Source organism: Pelophylax lessonae (genome assembly GCF_965119305.1).
Source record: "Pelophylax lessonae genome assembly, chromosome: 3".
NCBI classification, from domain to species: Eukaryota; Metazoa; Chordata; class Amphibia; order Anura; family Ranidae; genus Pelophylax; species Pelophylax lessonae.
The window spans coordinates 100,288,090-100,309,585 of NC_138770.1; the positions used below are offsets into that span (position 1 = coordinate 100,288,090).

Consider the following 21,496-nt stretch of genomic DNA (forward strand, 5'->3'; position numbering starts at 1 on the left):
CTGGGCGTCCCACTACTTTTGGTAATATAGTGTATGTGTAACCGGGTTCTTGGCTAAGACCAGGGAGTGAGAGAAACACTGGATGGAGCTGCTCTCTGTAGAGTTGAACTGGTTAACAACTATATCAGCAAGAGGAGGGAGTTGCTGAGCAGGAAGAGTTCAATAGATTGAGTTAGGCAGCACTGCACTGTGGGAATTGTAGTCAAGAGGAGAGAGACTGTAAACAAGAGCTTTTGAACTGCATTTCTCAGAGAAAGATTGCTAGGGGTAGGTGAAAGTGCTGCATTTTCTCAGGCTCTTCAGGACTCAGCTTGCTCTTGCCATGAGGGAGACCGGAGAGTTCACGTTGCTGTCCAGTATGCACCATCACTGCTGCATATAAGCAGCTTGAGCGGGATCAGGGGCACTAAGTTCCGACAGCCAAAGTCACCTGGCTGCACAGCAAAAAGTAGACTATTTGCTGTGTGTGACTGGATGGTGAGCTGCAATATTACTGGGGCTGGTGAGTTGCTGCTGTGGGACTCTCACATGTCTTCAGCGAACTGTTTGCGGGCTTTCTTGGGCATCAGCTTTAGAAGAGGCTTCCTTCTAGGACAACAGCCATGCAGACCAATTTGATGCAGTGTGCAGCGTATGGTCTGAGCACTGACAGGCTGACCCCCCCACCTCTTCAACCTCTGCAGCAATACTGGCAGCACTCATACGTCTATTTCCCAAAGACAACCTCTGGATATGAAGCTGAGCACATGCACTTAACTTGTTTGGTTGACCATGGCGAGGCCTGTTCTGAGTGGAACCTGTCCTGTTAAACCACTGAATGGTCTTGGCCACCATGCTGCAGCAAAGTTTCAGGGTCTTGGATGCTGCAGCTCAGTTTCAGGGTCTTGGCAATCTTCTTAAGCCCCTTTCACACTTGGAGTCTGTTGGCGGACTCTGATTTTCTTAGCGGGGGATCGATCCGCCGATCCTTCGCTGAGCAGGAGGATGGCAGCTCTGTCTCCATGCTGTGTGCGGAGACAGAGCTGTCAGGTCCCTGCTGTTCTCTATGGGGGAATCGGATGAGAACGGACCACCTGTCCGTTTTCATCTGATCCCATCCGATCAGCCAGACAGATGGAAAATTGGGTCTCCATCCGTCCGGATTTGACAGAAAGGATAGGATCGGATGTCAGCAGACATGTCTCTGCTGACATCCGATGCCCCATAGAGATGCATGGGGCATCCGTTCAAATCCGCCTGAAAAACTGACAGGCGGATCTGAACGGTCCGGTCCGCAAGTCTTTGCCGTGAGGTGCTATGTAGAACTTCCAGTGACCAGTATGAGAGAGTGAGAACGATAACACTAAATTTAACACACCTGCTCCCCATTCACACCTGAGACCCTATAACACTAACGAGTCACATGACACCGGGGAGGGAAAATGGCTAATTGGGCCCAATTTGGACATTTTCACTTAGGGGTGTACTCACTTTTGTTGCCAGCGGTTTCGACATTAATGGCTGTGTGTTGAGTTATTTTGAGGGGACAGCAAATTTACACTGTTATACAAGCTGTACACTCAATACTTTACATTGTAGCAAAGTGTCATTTCTTCAGTGTTGTCACATGAAAAGATATAATAAAATATTTACAAAAATGTGAGGGGTGTATATATATATATATATATATATATATGTGTGCAATGAGCAAATGTAGATCCAATCACTAAAATCTCACACGAGCTTTAGCATATTAATGTTGTTTTCAAAAGTCATATTCAATATTTTTAAATGTGCTGTTCTGCTTTAACCAGCTCCTGACCGCGCTATAGCTGAATGATGGGCATAGTGCGGTCGCACATTGCCTGGAGGGCTTTATATTATGTCCTCTCATGATCGCACTTCCCACACACCTGCTGCGGCGCACGGGCGGCATGCTCTGTGATCACTATGTACTTAGAACTCAGCTAATTCGGGGTAAAGAGCCAATCACAGCGTCTCTTTACCATGTGATCAGCTGTGTCTCATCACAGTTGATCATGATGTAAACACAAGCCGGTTATCGGCATTTATTTCCTCGCGCTGACAGCATGAGGGGAGGAGAGCCGGTAATCAGCTTGTTTGAAGGAGTCATGTACACTGATAATCAGGGCACTGATGATCAGTGTCCTAATTATCAATGCAGTTCCACCAGTGATGCCACCTATCACTGCTGTCTATCAGTGCTGCCAATCAGTGCCCATCAGTGCCCACTAGTGGCACCTATGAGTGTTGCCTATCAGTGCCCAACAGTGGCACCTATCAGTGCCGCCTTTCAGTGCCCATCAGTGCAGCTTATCAGTGCCGCCTCGTCAGTGCCACCTCATCAGTGGCCATCAGTGCAGCCTCATCAGCGCACATCAGTAAAGGTGAAAAATTACCTGTTTGCAAAATTTTATAATAAACTATGAAAAACATTTTTTTTCTTTAAATTTTCGGTCTTTTTTCATTTATTTAGCAAAAAAATAAAAACCCAGTGGTGATTAAATGCCACCAAAAAAAGCTCTATTTGTGTGAAAAAATGATAAAAATGTAGTTTGGATACAGTGTAGCATGACCGCGCAATTGTCATTCAAAGTGTGTGATCGCTGAAAGCTGAAAATTGGCCTGGGCAGGAAGGGGGGAAATGTGCCCAATAGGCAAGTGGTTAAATAATATCTGGTGATCCTACCATTAAAGTCCTTGGTCAGACACCTCCTGTTAAAAGGTGACAGCTGTGTCTCAACTGGTGTGTTGCCACACTGTCACATATGCCCCTGCTGAAGACTACAAGAGGCCAATTCAACACACAATACGCAGGTGACTGTTGTCCTTGTCGGATAACCCGCCCTGAGGAATGAAATGCAGTCATTACTAGAGTGGCTGTAGGCAGCGAGGCTGTAAGACATCAGCAGTGCAAAGATGCTAAATAGAAAGGGGAAAACACGTATTTTATTTTTCATCATGCCAATTGATTGATACACAGTGCTTTAGCAAGCTAAATGTCATTCAGTTAGGGTTTACATCTACTTTAATACTAAATGGTCAATGCAGTGTGCATTTTAATCTTAGAAGTGTGCCATAGAACTGTACTATGCGTGCCCATTTCAAGACTGAATGAGACAAATGCTGGCCCCAGGGCTTGCACTTTGTCCCGATGCCGATGGCAGCAGTACAGGGGAGACAGGCGGTAGCCAGCTATGACGTGAGTGCTACACAATATACTATGAATTAGAGAGCCTGGCACAAGGAGAAGATAGCATTTGCTGTGCCTAAGGGGGGGTGCAGGTTGCCTGCCTACACTGAGCAGACAGATGGGGCACACAGAATCTGCAGTCAGATAATCTCATGTCATCACACAGGGCTCATACAGCAATGGAGGCAATGAATGAGTATAGAAGGTAGTTAAAGTAGACCTAAACCCAATCATTAACATTTCATATAATCTTTAATATGTTATTGTCATTTAAGTTGTCATTTTGAATCTTCATAAATCTGCAGCATTAAAAATATACCCGATGATCCTGCCATGAAGGTCCTTGTTTAGGTGCTTCCTTCTCCCAATTCTCCCCTATCACCTATCACATTGCCTTAGATGGAGATTGCAAGCAGCCCTTTCAACGCACACTGTCCACTGTTGTCACCATCAAGACACTTCCGCTGGGGCACTGGTGCATGCCTACGCCCAAGCCCTACTCTATGCATCCATAAGACACATAGAGCCACAGCTCAGCCCTCCCCCAGCTCTCGCCTCATTGGCTCACTGGATGCGATTGACAGTAGCAGGAGCCAATAGCTCCTGCTACTGTCCCAGCCAATGAGGCAGGGGCTGACTGGCAACTTTCAGCCCAGGGGGCAAGTACAAACCAGATGCAGCCACTTGGCCCCCCTTTCCCTTTCTCTCTTCCCAGCCTCCTCCTGACCCCCATTCCAGGCTGAATCTCCGCTCCAGGTACTCTCTACTCACCGACCAAATCCAGGGTCCTGGCCTGGCCAGCAGAGGGTGGTTGGGGGGAGCTGGGACAGCTCGGTTGGGGCTGGCCAGGGGAGAAGAGTCTCCAGTGGGGCATCGAACCAGCCTATGCTCAGACACAGTTTACGCCATCCATACTGGGGGGTTGGGCTGCGCTCTGTCCTTGTCTTAATCCCGTACTTAATAGGTCAGCGGTGGGGACTTTTTACTTCTCTTCAACAGGAATCCATTTGGCATGTCTGTGGCAGAAGTGGTGCAGCCCTTCTTATGGGGCATCAGAGTGGCCTGGGGGGCATTTGCCCCCCTGCCGCGTGGCCCAGCCCTCCCCTGCAATGAGGAATGAGAGACCCGGAAGAAGCTCAGCTCTCGTGCACATCGCTGGATCAAATGGGAGCTCAGGTAAATATTTGGGGATTGGTGGTGGTGGTGGGGGGGGGGGGGGGTGCACACAGAAGGTTTTTAACCTGCATGCATAGAATGTATGAAGGGTAAAATCCTTGAGCCTTTAAAAACAATTTAGGCTGGCCATAGATGGATAGAATTTTGATCGAAAATTCTTAGGAAAAAATTTAGGAAAATTTGTAATAACATTTTCAGAACATTGGAATGTCGTTCAAAAGCTTTTCTTATTTAACATTTGATACACTGTTAGAAAGTTGTTAATTCGGGAAAAAAAATGTCATCTTTGAATTTTCTTGTCACTGTGGTCAAAAACAAATGTGGATTTGGCCCACTAATGATTAGAAAAATAAACAAACTTTCTTAGATCCTTCTTTTCCCAAGAATCTTCATTTGAAATTCTACCCATTTATGGCCAGCTTTAGACTGCTTGGCTCCTAACAGAACTTGGGGGGATGTTGGCGATATACTGCCAACATGCTTTGGGGGGTTTGGGTCACCCTCTTCTTCAGGGCTTGGACAGATGTTGATCAGGGTTCAGTTGCTTATTTGTCCATCCAGCTTTGGATGCAACTGTGCAATGGCTGTAACCATGTAATGGTCTTAGGGTGCTCAACTGCGGCAGAACCAGTGTGGATATAGTTCATGAGATAATTGATCTGTGAGTTTGTGCTGTGGACCACCTAATACCACCTTCATTGGTTGAACTAGATGGACTTGTGTCTTTTTACAACCTGACTAACCATGTAATACAGATAGTCATACAACTTGGCTGTCTTTATTGGCTGTTCATGGTGAGATACAGCCATTTCCCTACTGGGATTTGGGGCTCCCCCTGCTTCAGGTCTTGGGAGTTGTGATTTGACTAAACTGGCCTTCGAGTTCAGTAACTTGTGTTCATTGTTACCTCCAGTGCCATCATTCTTCGAACTGCCGAACTGTCATTAGTTTCTCAGTTTCCTCAGAAATGTCTCCTCCGGCCCCCGATATAGAAAGCTCGCACAGCGAACAGAAAATGTTAATCGCAGTGCTGGGAACGCCAGCGTAAAGCATAACTAATAAGCTGTTTCTCCTTCCCTCTCCCGCGTACAGTCTGTGTGCCGTGATAAAGCAGAAATGAGGCCTTTGGGGGTTTTTGTTCATGTATTGTGTCTCTATTCCTCTCTTGCCTTCATTAGCCGCAAACTCTTTGTACCCAAATCTGCAATGATTTTTTTCTGCCCTGTTCTTCGCAGTCTGGGAACAATTACTGCCATTGTCACTGTGGAATATTAAGATGTTTCTGGGCTTTGAATGGATTCCAGTATGGAAATAGCCCGGCGGTCTCAAGTTTGGCTGCAGAGGTTTCATTTTTGTAGTCTTGGAAAGGAATATGAAGAACAATGTAGTAAAGGGTTCTGTGTATCAATATTATAATGGTGAATTCTGTTATATAATTAAGGCCCCTTTCACACTTGTGCGACTTGACTTGTAACTTGGGACTGCAAAGTCGCATGACAAGTCGTACTTCATGATTTCCAATGAGTACCATTCATATCTGTGCGACTTCAAGTGGCAACAAGTTACAGACATTGCTTCAAGTCCAGTCAAAGTCACGGCAAAGTCACGCACCTTTTCTCAATTGTGAAAGTGGCCTTACTGTTTTCCAATAACATAAAGATATGCATGCTTTGTAATGTATCGCGGGTAAAATAAGTATTGAACACGTCACCATTTTTCTAGGTAAGTATATTTCTATACATACTGTACATATTTGTGACATGAAATTTTCCTCACACTTCAGTAACAACCCATGCAATCCATACATACAAAGAAACCAAATTAAATAAGTTCAGAAATTAAGTTATGTGTAATAAAATGGAATGACACAGGGAAAAAGTATTAAACACGCTAACTGAAATTGAATTAATACTTCATACAAAATCCTTGGTTGGTAATGACAGCTTTAAGACGCCTCCTGAATAGAGAAACTAGTTTCAAGCATTGCTCAGATGTAATTTTGGCCCATTCTTCCACACAGTCTTCAAATCTTAGGGCTCTTTCACACGGGCGGTCCGATCAGATCCGCCTGTCCGTTTTTTTGGCGGATCTGATCGGATCCCCCATGCAGCTCTATGGGGCAGCGGGTGTCAGCGGAGACACCTCCGCTGACACCCGATGCCATCTGCATCCGATCCTGTGCTGAAATCTGGACGGATGGAAACCCTATTTTTTCATCCGTTCAGTAATCGGAGCGGAGCGGATCTGATGAGAGCGGACAAGCGGTCCGCTCTCATCCGATCCCCCATAGAGGGCAGCGGGTGCTGAGACACCTCCCTCTCCGCTCTGCAAGCGGAGACGGAGCTGTCATCCGCCCGGCTCAGCGGGGATCGCGGATCGATCCCCGCTGAGCAACACGGATCCGCCTACGGAGGCGGACCTTGTGAAAGAGCCCTTAAAGGTCCCAAGGGCCTCTTCTATGAACTTTGATCTATAGTTCTTTCCATAGATTTCCTATTGGATTCAAGTCAGGTGATTGGCTGGGTCATTCCAGCAGCTTTATTTTCTTTCTTTGAAACCAATTGAGAGTTTCCTTGGCTTTGTGTTTGGGATCATTACCTTGCTGAAATGTCCACCCTCATTTCTTCTTCATCATTCTGGTAGATGGCAGCAGATTTTTATCAAGACTATCTTGGCACTTTTTTCCATTCATCCTTCCTTTAATGACATGAAGTTTTCCAGTACCATATTCTGAAAAACAGCTCCACACCGTACTTCCCACCGCCATACTTCACTGTTGGTATGGACTGAACCAGCTGATATTATTTTGCACTGACAAGGGGCAGGGTTGCTTTCTAATTACTAATAGATTTCAGCTGGTGTCTTGGCTTTCCATGCCATGCCCTGTGTTATTCCATTTTATTACACATAACCTGATTTATGAACTTATTTATTTTGGTTTCTTTGTATGTTACTGACGTGGAGAACATTTCATGTGAATAGCACCTTTAGAAATATATTCACCTAGAAAAATGGTGACACTTGTAATACCTTTTTTTTTTTTTTCCAATTTCAATTTGTCATATTTATTGACATGCATAAAATACATTACTTCTGTTCCGCTATATAAATTTCACCAACTTGCCACCCAAACATCAGTTATGAGCATAAATTACATCATAAAGACAGAACCTTTTTTTATGGGCATGAATATATGCTTACTAACATGAGTGCATAATTTTATTCATTAAACCTGTTGCATAAAGTCTACACTTAGAGGCACTTCTGTCTGTCTTTGTTTTAGCCCTGTGGAACCCCTGGCTTTTGGTTTCTGGATGGCTGCCCTACATGGTGGACTTTTTCTCCCCTTGTGCCATTAATGACTTTTAACTCCATGGACTTTTGGTTCAATATGTGATCAAGCGCCTGTTAACATTGTGTATAAATTACATCATGAAGTCTGAAATAGCTGAAGGGTTTGACCAAAATATCCAGAGCAAATCCATGGTCCTGTATTCTACAATGACAAACAACTGGGCGTTGTTTTTATTTAATTTATTACTGCTTAGCACCTTCCCCTCCCTAGCCCAAACAGAGGCACTATCTTCATCATTTCAGTGTGAAATGAAAGATGAATTTAGTCTCATAACCAAGTTATGGTGAAGACATTGGCCACATTTTAGCACATGCTCCGTTTGATACAATTATGAATCTTGGGCAATTGTATTCTGGTAACTACTTGACAGTCTAGAGCAGTTTCTGTCCAATATTAAGCTAAAAGTCTTCCCATGTGAGCATGTGCATGAAGGGAGGCAGCAAGAAAAAAAAAAAAAGAGAGGAGAAGGTAAGTAGATGAGGTCTGAAAGGGAGGGGAAAACAGTAATTTAAAGTTTGTTCAAGCTATAATGCAGGTCTATTCAGACTTGAAGGTAGCACTAGCATCACATAGCATATTTCTGAGTCCATTCCTGGGCTATTCTGTTTTACTTTTCCCTATCCCTTTTGTAGATCCGTGCAATCTCTGGCACTAGAGGTTCATCTGGGTTTGGGTCACACAACAGTGAACAAATTGACAAAAGAACCATAGAAATTGTTAAAGCTGGGGACCACTGTGATCTGAGAATATCAAGACAAATGCTGCCATTGCTGTTGATATTTGGATGGTAGATTATTGTTGTAAACGCAACTTTTGGGGTAGTCTGTTGGAAAATGAATAGTCAAGAAAAATACACCGCCTTGATATGGACTGTCATTAGGTCCCATAATTGTTGCTTGCCAGTGAAACATGTCATCTCCAACTGGGCCTGCAGAACATTGTGCTGGAGGATCACGAGCCAAATCATTCAGTTCCTTGGGAATCTGCTTCATCGCCATGATGCCTCTCGCTGCTGCCGGTGCCGGGCAGGTTGTTCGGGTGAGCTCGGCGGAGGAGGAGAGCACCGAGGAAGAGGCGGAGATAGAGGAAGGCGGTGGTAATTACTCCCCCCTCTCCTCTCTACAATATCCGGGACACGCTACAAACATGAGCCGTCCACACACGTCGCGGCGGGAGGTGACTGAAGGCGGGGGTACTGACCGCAGCTCAGTGACCCGGTGTTCCTTTACAAAACCCTACCCGTGAAAATTCTCTACCCTCGTCACTTCCGGTGAGGGTACGTCAGGCATCAGCTGAGCCGCTTCCCAGTGCGCATGCGCACACTGTAAATGATCTCGGGTTCCGTGAAAAAACCCTACCCTCCTTCCCAGTCCTTAAAGCGGCAGCTTCCCGTCAAAATGCCCTACCCTCACATATGAGTTCCTCCACACCAAACTCATCAAACCGTGTCTTTATGGAAATTACTTTGTACACAGGGGCACAGTCATGCTGGAACAGAAAAGGGCGCCTTCCTCAAACTGTTACCACAAAGTTGGAAGTGCGTAATTGTCTAAAATGTCTTTGTATGCTGTACCATTACCAATATACTCCATTGGAAAAATCTGAACTCATTCGGAGGATCATTAAATGGAGTTTGCCCCTTTTGTGGCTATAATAGTCTACACGCTCTAGGAAGGCTTTACACCTGGTTTTTGGGTGTGTCTGTAGGAATTTTTTTACCATTTAGACAAAGCAGCATGTGTGAGGTCAGGTACCGATGTGGGATGAAAAGGCCTGGCTCACAATTAGCATTCCAATTCATCCCAAAGGTGTTGAATAAAGGTTCTCTCTAAGCTGTTACCACAAAGTTGAAAATGCCAAATTATCTTAAATGTCTTTGTATGTTGTAGCATTAACAGGCCCTTCACTGGGAACATCTGATAATAATCATTTGAAAGGATGTCCACATACAATCATTTACGTTTGGCCATATAGTGATGTGCACCACACAAGTTATTTACACTGAACAAAATTATAAACACAACACTTTTGTCTTTGCCCCCATTTTTCATGAGCTGAACTCAAAGATCTAAGAATTTTTCTATGTACACAAAAGGCTTATTTCTCTCTGTCTAAATCGGTGTTAGTGAGCACTTCTCCTTTGCCGAGATAATCCATCCACCCCACAGGTGTGGCATATCAAGATGCTGATTAGACAGCATGATTATTGCACAGGGGTGCCTTAGGCTGGCGGCGAGGTCTCCCAGAAGTGGGGACGGGTACCTGTCAAAAACCGGTACCCGCTCCCCCCCGAAAGGTGCCAAATGCGGCAGCAGAGGAGGGAGGAAACATACAAGCGGAGTTTCTTCTTTTGGGTGGAGCTACGCTTTAACTAGCAAAGGGCTAATATTTAACTTCTTTCAGGGTTCAAGTAGTGCTGATATAGGCACAGGTATGATTTGCAGCACGATTTACATTATAGTCTATAGCAGTGAAAAAGTCCTGAAAAAGTAATACATGAACTACTTCTCAAATTGTACTACTTGAAATCGTATCTTTTGAGACACTGCCATAGAAACACATTAGATGCTACTTCAGGTACGATTTGTAAATCGCATGTCATACCTGAAGTCATACTGGTGTGACCGAGTGCTCATACAATCATTAGTGCTAACAATATGCACTGTTACTGTACTAATGACCCTGGCTGGAAAGGGGTTAAACATGTAGGGAAATTAAATGATCAATTGTGTGCCTAGCCAGTGTTTTTGTGTAAACTGTGTGCTGCTTTTACAAGGAAAGTGATGGATTTTACTCCCTGCTTTACAGGGGCACAAAATCCATCACTTTTCCCGTGTCAGAACCGAGCTCTGCCTTTGGCGTTTACTTAGAATGCCGTTCTGTGTCTCTGCCCGATGATCAGCAGGTGCCGGTGGACATCCATTGCCCGGCACCTGCAGATGGGCTTCTGCTGAGATTTATACAGCTCTGCCTGACCTTTTTAAACTGCAAATAAGCAATAAGGTTTGGTCACCACCCAGCCCCCACCCTATGATTGATTGGGCAGATCATTGTGAAATCATTTATAGAGCCCCCCTGGGTGTAATGAAGGCAGAGTGTAACCTCCAGAGCAAACTAGTATGTACCCCAGGCTATAATGGGGAGTTTGGAACAGAAATTGGACACCAGTCACTTTTGATCTTTTCAAAGCTTTAAAGTAGAACTTGAAAGAAGGTAGTAGGAGAGAGGGTTAGGTGTTTTTCGGATACCAGTAGCAGATCACTTACAGACTCCTTAAATCCAGAGAAAGTACAGCTTCACAGTACCAGAACCTTTAAGCCGACCTGACGATACTGCAATCACGTTTTCAGATGTAGAACAAGACTCAGCTTCACAGTGTCAGAACCTTTAAGCCGACCCTGGCAACACATGTAACCATGTTTTAGATGTAGATGCGTCCTCCAAACGTATCACCAGGCCCTCCTGAGAGACCAGCCTTTATCCTGGCTCTTTCCAGCAAAGGTCCTCCTGTGGATCTTCTCAATTTGGCTTGGCCTCTTCCACGCTGGGCATGACAGCCTAAGGACCACCTCAGGATTAGTAGGCCCCAGACAGGCTTCTGGGCCTACTTGCAGAGCCCATTTCAGCAGCACATCCCTAGGCCAGGAGGGCCCGAGGCAAGAGAGCGAGCACATGGCCTTGCCCAAATATATATTCTCTCCCAGAATGCACTAGCGGCCAAGAACCTCCTGCTGGGCTGACTGGAATAGAAATCAATATTCATAGCTCAACATGACAGTGAGAAATGCACAACCTGATTGAGATTAGGGAAAGACCAGCTAAACTGTACAATCAATCTGAGCTGTTTATAGCGCAGCAAAAAAACGACATTTACATTATAGCCCTAGTTCAGGACCAGGGGGCTACACATTCCTCAGCTCTCTCCTTCTGTCAACATGCTCATGTTGTAGCACTACCACTGCAGGAGCCATTTGATAGATTAGGTTCTCTTTTCTTCTGCCTTGACTAAGAGAACAATGTCAACCCTACTGACACACTAGGTGAAGGAAATGGATACTGCATAGCTACTAGGAGCACAAATATAGACACCCTGCACACAACTATTGGTCAATATCAAAAAGCAAACATCGGATTGCAGTAAATAGCAGTATGAACATAAATAAGTAAAGGATCAGGTCAATCACAGTTCACTAGAAAATATATTTCCTAGGCTTGAGCTGCATAGAATGCAGTTCTATGCAGCTAAATTAGAGTAAACCTGGTAATACACAAAATCAGCAATAAGTAATGGCATTCGAAAACAGTAACAGCCTTGATAATCAATACTGAGATAACTCCTCTGTAAACAGTAGGCTACATCCACTTTAGAGTGCACTCTATATGAATGGCAGTGATGAAATTGAATACTCTCTAAATAGGTACCTCTTACTATGGACAATAGGCAACATTTTTGTAAAGCTGCTATTTGAGTGTCTTTAGCCCTAATTCTTCAGCCGGTTAGCATTGGGACCCAGTTGTGCACATGAGTACAGTCCCAGTAAAGTCTGCATGCAGTAAACAATCCTGCTTGTTAGATGTGCTCAGTCTTTGCTAGCAGCAACAGGTTAATTGCAGCAGTGTCCTCTCACCAGTCCCAGTGATACAGTAACCGGGGTCTCACTGTTCAGTAGTCAGGTTGTCTCTGGATCTGCCTGGAGGGGCTCTGGTCTCCAGCATGCGGTCGCAGGGTTGCATCCTGTTGATGTACACAGCAGCAGCAGCTATGTGCACACCTCTGTCTCCTTGCAGTAAAAAAATGTTTTCCAGATTTAGGCTCAGAAAATACAAGTCTTTCTCCCCACATATACCCAGCTTGCCCTTGGGAATTGTAGTCCAATGGCCCATAGACTGCCATAGTGAATTTTATTTCCTGAACTTCATCTCCCATGATTCAATGCTGCCAACCATCAAGTCTCTTGAGTTCCTGTCAGCTCCCCCTGGTGGATGGAAGCATAGTAGTTTTAACCCATTTAGCTAAAGTGCATTAGGAGACACAGAAAGCAGTGCAGTACAGTGTCCTAAATCAGTCTCTGCCTCTAGCCAAGCACCTGGATACACTGTTTTTTTTATTTTTTTTTATTTTGGAGTTGAGCTTCAGAGGAAACCTGTATTACGAAAAGTACAGAGGTTTCCCATCTGAAAATGTTAATTGTTTGGCCTTCCATGGAAGCAGTACTTTCTGAGAACAAACACTCTACAGGTAAAGTCAAGCTAAGCTCAGAACTCCTAAGCCTATTTACTTGTTCTGTGCCAGTGACATGGAAACTATTGAGGCCTTTGGATCAGCATAACAGCCAGGCAGGTAGCGTTTTCAAACAAAGAGCTAGCCACTGCTTTTTATCAGTACAGATTTTCTTTACCGACATATTAGGGATTCGTTGTCTTTAGTTAGTTGCAGCTTTAGGCTTACCCAGGCCTGTATCCTACCTGGCACCCTCAATCCCAGAAATGTTCAAAGCATTTTTTGGCCATTGCTGATCTCTTTTTGAAAATACTAGCTTCTTAGCTACTTTCGGTTTCAATAGATTACCAATTACTCTCCTGAAACAAGAATACAGATCAAAAATTTTGCTGGCATCACTTTGTTGCATACTTATTCCAGGTCACTGATTCAGAGTGTTGAAAACACAGACAGCCAGGGAACTAGCATTTTCAGTACATAGATCTCCTATAAGACCTCATTCAGGTGGCCAAAATGGCTGTGGTGTGGCAAGTATCTTGCAGACAACTGAAGCTGGGAGCCCACGTGTGTGGACAACCAAAGCTTGGAACCAGGTACAGAGCAATGACAGACTGACGTTGTTTGCAGCTCTCTGCAGCTGTCTATCGGCATTTGAATGTAATCACACATGGAGCAATTACCTGAAGTCATGGATTGATAATTGCCCCTGAATGCAAGTGGCTTGTGCCCAGAGATGATCATCTGTTCCTGTCGTTGCTTTGTACAGGCCTCCCAGCTGCAACTGTCTGCACACACATGTGGGTTCTCAGCCTCAGTTTTCCGCAAAAGATACCTGCTGCACCATGGCCAGTTTTATAGTGTGAAAAAGCAAAACTGAACTCAAGAATACTTTAAAAAAAAAGCTTTGAAGTGCTTATCTTATTCCTCGCTCCCCCCAACAGTCTCCACTCTCCTATGCCCCAGGGATGTTGGCCCTCAGTGTCCTCACTTTCAATGCAGAACTGCTGGTCCTGCATTGTACAAGATTACTTTGAAGAACTTTTGACCAGAGGAGCAACTTCTGAGCAGGGCTGGCCCAAGACATTGTGCTGCCTGGGCCCAAGAATGAAATGCTGCCCCCCCCCCTCCCCAAAAAAATCAAGCCCAACAAAAGGCCCCTGCATCCATTATTTTATATAAATATAAAATTTTGAAAAGATTATTTTTATATATATATATATATATATATATATATATATATATATATATATATATATATACTGTTATCTTCTTCCATAACTCACCACCAGACCAGTCCACCAAACACCCACTGTCTGTCTTCAGTCCTCCAGTCACTGCTGTCTGCTGCGGCCACCACCCTAGAAGATGGAGTGCGCTGATGTCTGACGCCATTGCGCACACCACAATCACGTGAGGGATGTTCCCTGGAGATGCTTCGCCTCCCCATACTCATCAGTTTGCACTACGGGCGGCAGCTTGAGATGAGAAAATGCCTCCTGTAATGTGGTGCAAACTGATGACACACAAAGCTGCTGGAAAAAAAATCTTGGGAGTCAATTTGCTGCCCCTCTCCAAGTGCTGCCTGGGTCCAATGGACCCAGCGGGACCCATGGTAGGGCCGGCCCTGCTTCTGAGGATAGGTCCTGTGGGAAAAAGCATGCAGTAAGGTTTGAATTATTGCTCAATTCCCTAAACAATAATTTAGCCCTTGTAGAACTCTCCCTCAATGTGATAGTCTGTATTTACAATGATACATCATAATTCCTGAATATTTTGTGGGATGGTAGAAAGTAGGGCATGTGTAGTGTAGCACATCGTGTGCAGGTAAGTCTCTGTTTGTTGATGGCTGCCTTCTCTTCTTGCAGACTTTCCGTTGGCCGATCGCCAGTAACATAGACGGGAATGAGATGCTGGAAATACAAGTGTTTAACTACAGCAAAGTCTTCACAAACAGGTCAGTGCTCCGTGTCCTCATTCCATGGCCTGTGTGTGCCCAGGTGATGCCACCAAGGTCATTGTCACATTGCAGGAGAGGAAACCTGCTACTACTGCATACATTCTAGAACATTAGAAGGAAAGTAATATACAGCTGAGCTGACTAACCTAATTTATTTTATCATTGCTTATTTCTCCTCTACCTCTCTCCTACCTCTCTCTTTTTCTCCCCCATCCTTCCCTTTTATTCCCTTCCTTTTTTCTTCTTTCTTTCTCCTTTTTTACTTATTTTTCCCTCTTCCCGTCTCTCCCCCTATCTTCTTTCCTTCTCTTCCCCTTATCCCTTCCCTCTCCCTATTTTTTTTCCTTCCTTCATTTACTTCTCTTCTCCTTCTTTTCTCTCACCCTCTTCTTTTCTCTCTCTCTCCCTTTCTTCCTTCCCTTCTCATTTCCTCTTTCCCTTCCCTTCTCTCTCCCTCCTTACTTATCTTCTCTCTCTCCCCTTCTTAAACCCCCTTTTCCCTTTTATTTTCTCTCTCTCTCTCTCTCTCTCTCCTTTCTCCCATTTTCTCCTCTGGGCCTTCCCTATTTTCTTCCCTCTTATCCTTTGCATCACCTTCCTCCTCTCTTACTCTTTCCTTCCTTATCTGTTAATTCCCTCTTCCCTTCAACCGATCAATCAACTTGGTAAACTTCAGCCTGCCCATACACAGTTTGAATCATGGCCGGTTCCTGGCCAAAAATTGAATTGTCTATGGTTGGCATTACATTTTGACAGGATTGTACATAATTAGTGTGACGGTAGTCACCGTCACTGGGGATGAAAGACAGACACTATATGTGGGGTTTGTTATTGTTAAGTGCCTGTATCCCATTGTTTCTGTCTGCCTTGGGATCAATCCATTATGGGATGTATATGCGTATGTGGATTAGCTGCTAGAGGGGAGGGGTTGATCTCTCCAACAGCCCTTCCTAAAGACTGTCTACTGTTGGAAAGTTGAATATACCTGTGTGTAATGTTACGGAATGTAGTTTACCCCGCCCTGTGTCATTATGCAAAGAGGGGGGAGATTGTCCCCTGAGTGTATATCTCTTTGTGCCTGTGTTTAAATAAACAGGCTTCTTACCACCGTCTCGACAAGTGACTGTTTGGGCTAAGGGATCTTGGATTGTGCTGGTAACAGGCAAGGGAAGCTTATAGGGTGGACATACTCTTCTTGAGTGCAGGATCTGTTACAATTAGTATATACTTCATGTGGTTTCACATAGAATCGAAACATAATTCATAAATATTGGAATAGGTTGTATGAAATAGTGATTATGCATTACATCTCTCATTAAAATCATATCAGTGAACAAGGACACATGTTTGCATTAATAAATCTTGTTATTATTCTAAGTTTAAAAAAAAAAGGCATTGTACGTAATAAAAACTTTATGGCAAGGGGGTAGCTGCACCATCAGATAAGGGGAGCAATATAACCCTAGAATAAATTAGCATTAGATGCTTAGTATTTGGCAAGGGGGGTGGGTGGGGGGTACCCAAATACAATTTTTATAGGATGACCGGAGATCAGCTTTAGCCCCGGTTCACACTTCTGCGTGTGCGGGGTTCGCATGGTATGTCGGAGCGCACTGCTCCGACATTACATGCGATCAGCTGTGCGGTGCGAGTTTAGCCATACAGTTTGTATGGCTAAATTCGCATCGCACCCGCAGCAAACACGCACAGGAGGCATTTTTGCTGCCGCATCAGGATCGGATCGCACAGCGGTTCACACTTGTGCGATCCGATCCTGTGCGAACTGCACGATCGCACTGCGATATGCGATCAAACTGGGGGTGTCGTTAAGATTACATTGACACCCCCAGCGGATCGCATATGGCAGTGTGAACTGCCGGGGGTGCGTGTGCGATGCGGGAAAAGGCTGCGAATTCGCAGCCTTCCCGCATCGCATCAGTGTGAACCGAGCCTAAAAGTAGAACTGAAAGCAGTTTTTTTTTTTTTTTGGATAAAGTAAGGGAGACTTATAACCCCTGTCAGGTTTTTTTTGTTGCTATGTTTCCCATTGGGGGAATTTCCCTTGACTTCCTGTCCCATAGCCACAGCTGTAGGAAGTCACCAGAACTAGAGTCCCTGTTGGAAGATTTCCCCTCTATTCCTGTTCTGGTGACCACTCAAAATTGTCACCAGTTTTGCCTTCAGTCATACTTTAAGTCAGAACTCTGGCAATTCTTTTTCCCTGTATTGCTGGATATTGGACATTATATTAGTTGTTGAGCCCCAACTAATAGCCATGTTAGGATTGTCATATTACGCACATTACACGTTCAGATGTCAGACATTTATCCCTGTTAGAGGTATACATTTTGTGACAGGCTCCCTTTAACAGGGGTCATTTAAAATACATTAAAGTTTTTTGATAATTTTCTTTAAATAACAAAGAGATGTCCAATTTATAATGAAATAAATGAATATAGGAACCCATTTTCTGGACAGCTCCTGCCTTTTGCTGCAGAAAATAATTGGCTTTGACTAAAACGTCTGAGTCAACAAAGAAGCGTTGTGACAATGGAGGCTTGTGATGAATAATGGACGCCGTTCGTCAGGGAAATAATAGACATCTGATAGCGGTCCGAGTGATACAGAGCGGGGATGAATAATTAAATAATAAAGATAAGAACAAGACCTATGCTAGTGTCACCTCTGAGCTGAGTAATGTTCCCTCCCGTCACTCGTCGCATGGCTAATCACTGGAGAATCTGATCTCTGCTGATGACTGGAATTGAGCCAAAGGTTGATGAACACTCATAATTAAAGCGCACCTGTCACTTGTTTCCAAAGGGAGGAACCAATAATGTGTCTGTCACTCAGAACTAGTTGTCACTCTCTGAGAGGGTCATTGATTGGAGTACCTTTGTGGTGCTGGGTTATATAGGCTACAACCTTTAAGATTGCACTAAATATGGCTATGGACCAAATTAGGAACTATTTAATCACATGTAAAAAAGGTATCACTCCACAAAAAAACAATAATGTATGTTATTGCCATATACCTGGTGGTGAGGTAAAATAATAAGAGCAAATTGTCTTGCTTTAAACATGACCATATCAGGGGAGTTTGGGATGGAAATGTTGGAGAAATGAAGGGGTATCAGTGCCCACAGAGTAGTCAAGGATAGGCTTGAGCATGTGTAGAGTCAAAACTGGAGTTGTGCCACTGAAGATTGATGAGCAGAGTAGATTCATTCATGCAGATGTGCACAGAAGCAGTGCCAGGAACAAACTGGGTTTGGCAAAAGTCAAGTAAAGCAGATCCAGAATTGACAAATGGATTTGGGGTCAGGCCGGGCCAGTTGCTGGCTTTTAACTTGCTATCGAAACACAAGGCAGAAGCAGGGTCAGAAATTATGCTAACTTCAGTAATGAATAGTTGGAGGATTAGGCAGGCATGAAGAGTTCATTGCAGGGCCCAGGTTCCAGAGAGACTGGGTTTTACATAGCATGTTTGCTGGCAAGACCATTGCATGCTGGGAAAATTATTGCACTTCTGTACAACAACGTTCATCCAGCAATGGAAGGCAGTGATTGGGTATATTTTCAGGTTCTAGTGCCAGTTGTCTAGTGAGACTTCTCTTTGACAAATATCCAAAACCATACAGCTGTAGGTGGGGTGCAGTGTGGTGCAACGGCAATAACCCATACAGTCCAAGTGCGATGATAGAACTTGTATTGAAACAATGCTAAGACAGTTCACAAAAATAAACAGTGGAAAGCCAGCTCAACTGGGAACACTCCCAGGTCCAACATCAGATCCCAATCAAAATGTTAAGAGAAGCAGAATCTGCCCAAGCAGGAAGATGTCCAGGGAAGTTGCAAGCCCTACGCTTTTCCTCCTCATCAGGAACTATTCCCTGTAGCTAGTCCTGTCCCTACCAGGCAGGGTACCTGTCCCTACTCTACACGCTCGCAAAATGAGCGCCAAGCCTGGGAGCCAGTGCCTTAACCACTTGCCGACCAGTCACTGGGACTGTACTGCGGCAAAGTGGCTCGATTCCGTCCAGCAACGTAGACCTACGTTGCTGTATTCAGTCACAGCGGGAGTCGGGCCAGGGGAGGAGCAGCGGCGATCGCCGCCGCTCTTCCCTGATCGTCGGGGAATCGAGTCTGGAGATCTCCTAAGTGACAAACAGTGACAGATTGCAGGGTTCAGCATAGCTGAACATGCGATCTGTCCCTGTGTCACTCAGTCACCTCCCCCCACACACGTTAGTAAGCACCAGGCATACATTAACCCCTCCCTCTCCAATAAAATTAACCCCTTCCCTGCCAGTGTCATTTTTACAGTAACAGTGCATATTTATAGCACTGATTACTATAGAAATGTCTCTGGTACCCCCAAAAGTGTCAAAAATGTCAGTCAAGGGTCCGATCTGTCCGCCGCAATGTCGCAGCCCCGCAAAAAAAATCGCATTACTACAAAAATGACAGAAATGACAGAAATCTTTCCCTTAGTTAGTAAACGCAATAACTTTTGCGCAAACCAATCAAAATACGCTTATTGTGATTTTTTTTACCAAACATAGGTAGCAGAAAACAAATTGGCCAAAAATTTAAAAAAAAATTTACATTTTTTTGGGGGGGAATTTCATATAAAAAATGTGAAAAATATTATTATTTTCAAAATTACGCTCTTCTTTTGTTTATAGCGCAAAAAGTAAAAATCGCATAGGTAATCAAATACCACCAAAAGAAAGCTCTGTTTGTGGGGAAAAAAAGACGTAAATTTCGTTTGGGTATGGCGTCGCACGACCGCGCAATTGTCAGTTAAAGTCGCACAGTGCCGAATTGCAAAAAGTGCCCTGGACGTAAGACAGCAAAATCCTCCGGTGGTAAAGTGGTTAAATTGGCAGCATTTTTTCTGGCTCTGAGGAAGGGGGCTCGCCCCTGAAACGCGTCAGCCTAGCCACAGCAGCCCCATGCGACTATCTGCATGTCCATTCGTCACAAATGGGACCTGGCTACTTTGGAGACTGTATATGCTACTTTGATGTGTGTTGTATCACACCAGTTTTGTGAGTACTTTGTACACTTTTTAATATTTTAATAAATGGTTTTATGGTAATGCACTAGGTCGGTGCACCCCTCTTTTTCTTTTTTTTCTTTTTTTTTTTTTTCTTTTTTGTCTTTTCTATCAGTTAAATTGGCTCTGTCTGACCCAAGATGGCTGCCAGAGGGACATGGGGCAGCAGCATTCAATTGGATAGCTTCCCCAGTGACTCAGGAAGCATTTTCCTCTTGACTTCCTCTCCAATTGCAATTGCCTCTTTTTTCAGATCCTCAGAGAGTTCTTTGCCATGAGGTGCCATGTTGAACTTCCAGTGATCAGTATGAGAGAGTGAGAGAGATAACACCAAATGTAACACACCTGCTCCCCATTCACACCTGAGACCCTGTAACACTAACGAGTCACATGACACCGGGGAGGGAAAATTGCTAATTGGGCCCAATTTGGACATTTTCACTTAGGGGTGTACTCACTTTTGTTGACAGCAGTTTAGACATTAATGGCTGTGTGTTGAGTTATTTTGAGGGGACAGCACATTTACACTGTTATACAAGCTGTACACTCACTACTTTACATTGTAGCAAAGTGTCATTTCTTCAGTATTTTCACATGAAAAGATATAATAAAATATTTACAAACTTTTTTGAAATACTGTATTTGAAAGTTAGTAGTTTGACTCTGAAAAAGATTTACTATTTTATGGGCAACCAATGAATGACAGATAAATTAGTTGCTGACATAGGAGCAGGGTGGGGTTGTTGGTTAGTACCCTACCTGCTGCATTTGAGCTAATTGTAGCTTCTATAAAACAATACAGCTACAAGATAGTGGGTTGGGGGATCTTCTGGAGATACTGAATGGTAAAACAATGACCATGTTGCAAGTGCAGTAGCCAACATCAGACAATCACAGTTGTTTACTGTAGTACAATCAGAAAAAGGTGAGATCCCAGTGATTTGACATGGGTTACCATACTTTGCATATATACAATAATTATAAGTCATAATAAATCAGCTATTATATTGTCATAGGGCTGTGTAATTGGGAAGTCCTGGTTTGGAGTCTCCTCACGTCTTCCAGAACTTCCATTTTCCTGGGGAATTTTACTGACATGCAGAAGTCAATAACTCCTTTAAACCTCATTCTCCACATTGTATCCCCTCCGCTGTGAAAAGCGATTCTCTTGACTTGTATTGCTTTCATTTAGCTGAAGGAACAGTTGTTTTTTCTACAGAACTTCTTTATTCTTCCAGCCTCTGACTGTGCGAGATCCATTTGTCGACAAGCTTTTGCGTTGGCTGAGTAATTATACAACCTGTGGTGTGATCACTAGTCTACAAAACAATCTGTTTCTTTTAAGTGAGTTCATTTTAGACGGTATTTAGGTAAATTCACAAGGCTTTGTTTCTTCTTCTTTTTACATTTTGGATAGAGAAGGAAAGTGTTGGAACCTCTGTGAGGTTTTTATGGCTATCTTTTTTTCTTTCCACTTTCTTTTCCTTCCTGCTCGAATAATACAATAAAATTTGATGAAGCATCTTCCCAGC

The 21,496-nt window shown here is 44.0% G+C and overlaps 1 protein-coding gene and 1 pseudogene across 13 annotated transcripts in view; one reads left to right on the forward strand and one right to left on the reverse strand.

Moving 5' to 3' along the window:
* The window catches only part of OTOF (otoferlin), a 588,950-nt gene that overhangs the window by 181,716 nt on the left and 385,738 nt on the right, over positions 1-21,496 (forward strand). For all 12 annotated transcript variants that reach the window (XR_014225011.1, XM_082249402.1, XM_082249403.1 and 9 more), the window contains exon 3: positions 14,811-14,899. Coding sequence is in view for 11 of the 12 variants with exons in the window: in XM_082249402.1 (XP_082105528.1) it covers positions 14,811-14,899 (89 nt within the window). In the remaining variant the exon portion in view is untranslated. The remainder of the gene's footprint in view (positions 1-14,810; positions 14,900-21,496) is intronic.
* On the reverse strand, positions 7,898-8,936 carry LOC309549266 (ubiquitin-conjugating enzyme E2 D2-like; annotated as a pseudogene). Its single transcript has one exon. The product of its transcript is annotated as a ubiquitin-conjugating enzyme E2 D2-like (transcript).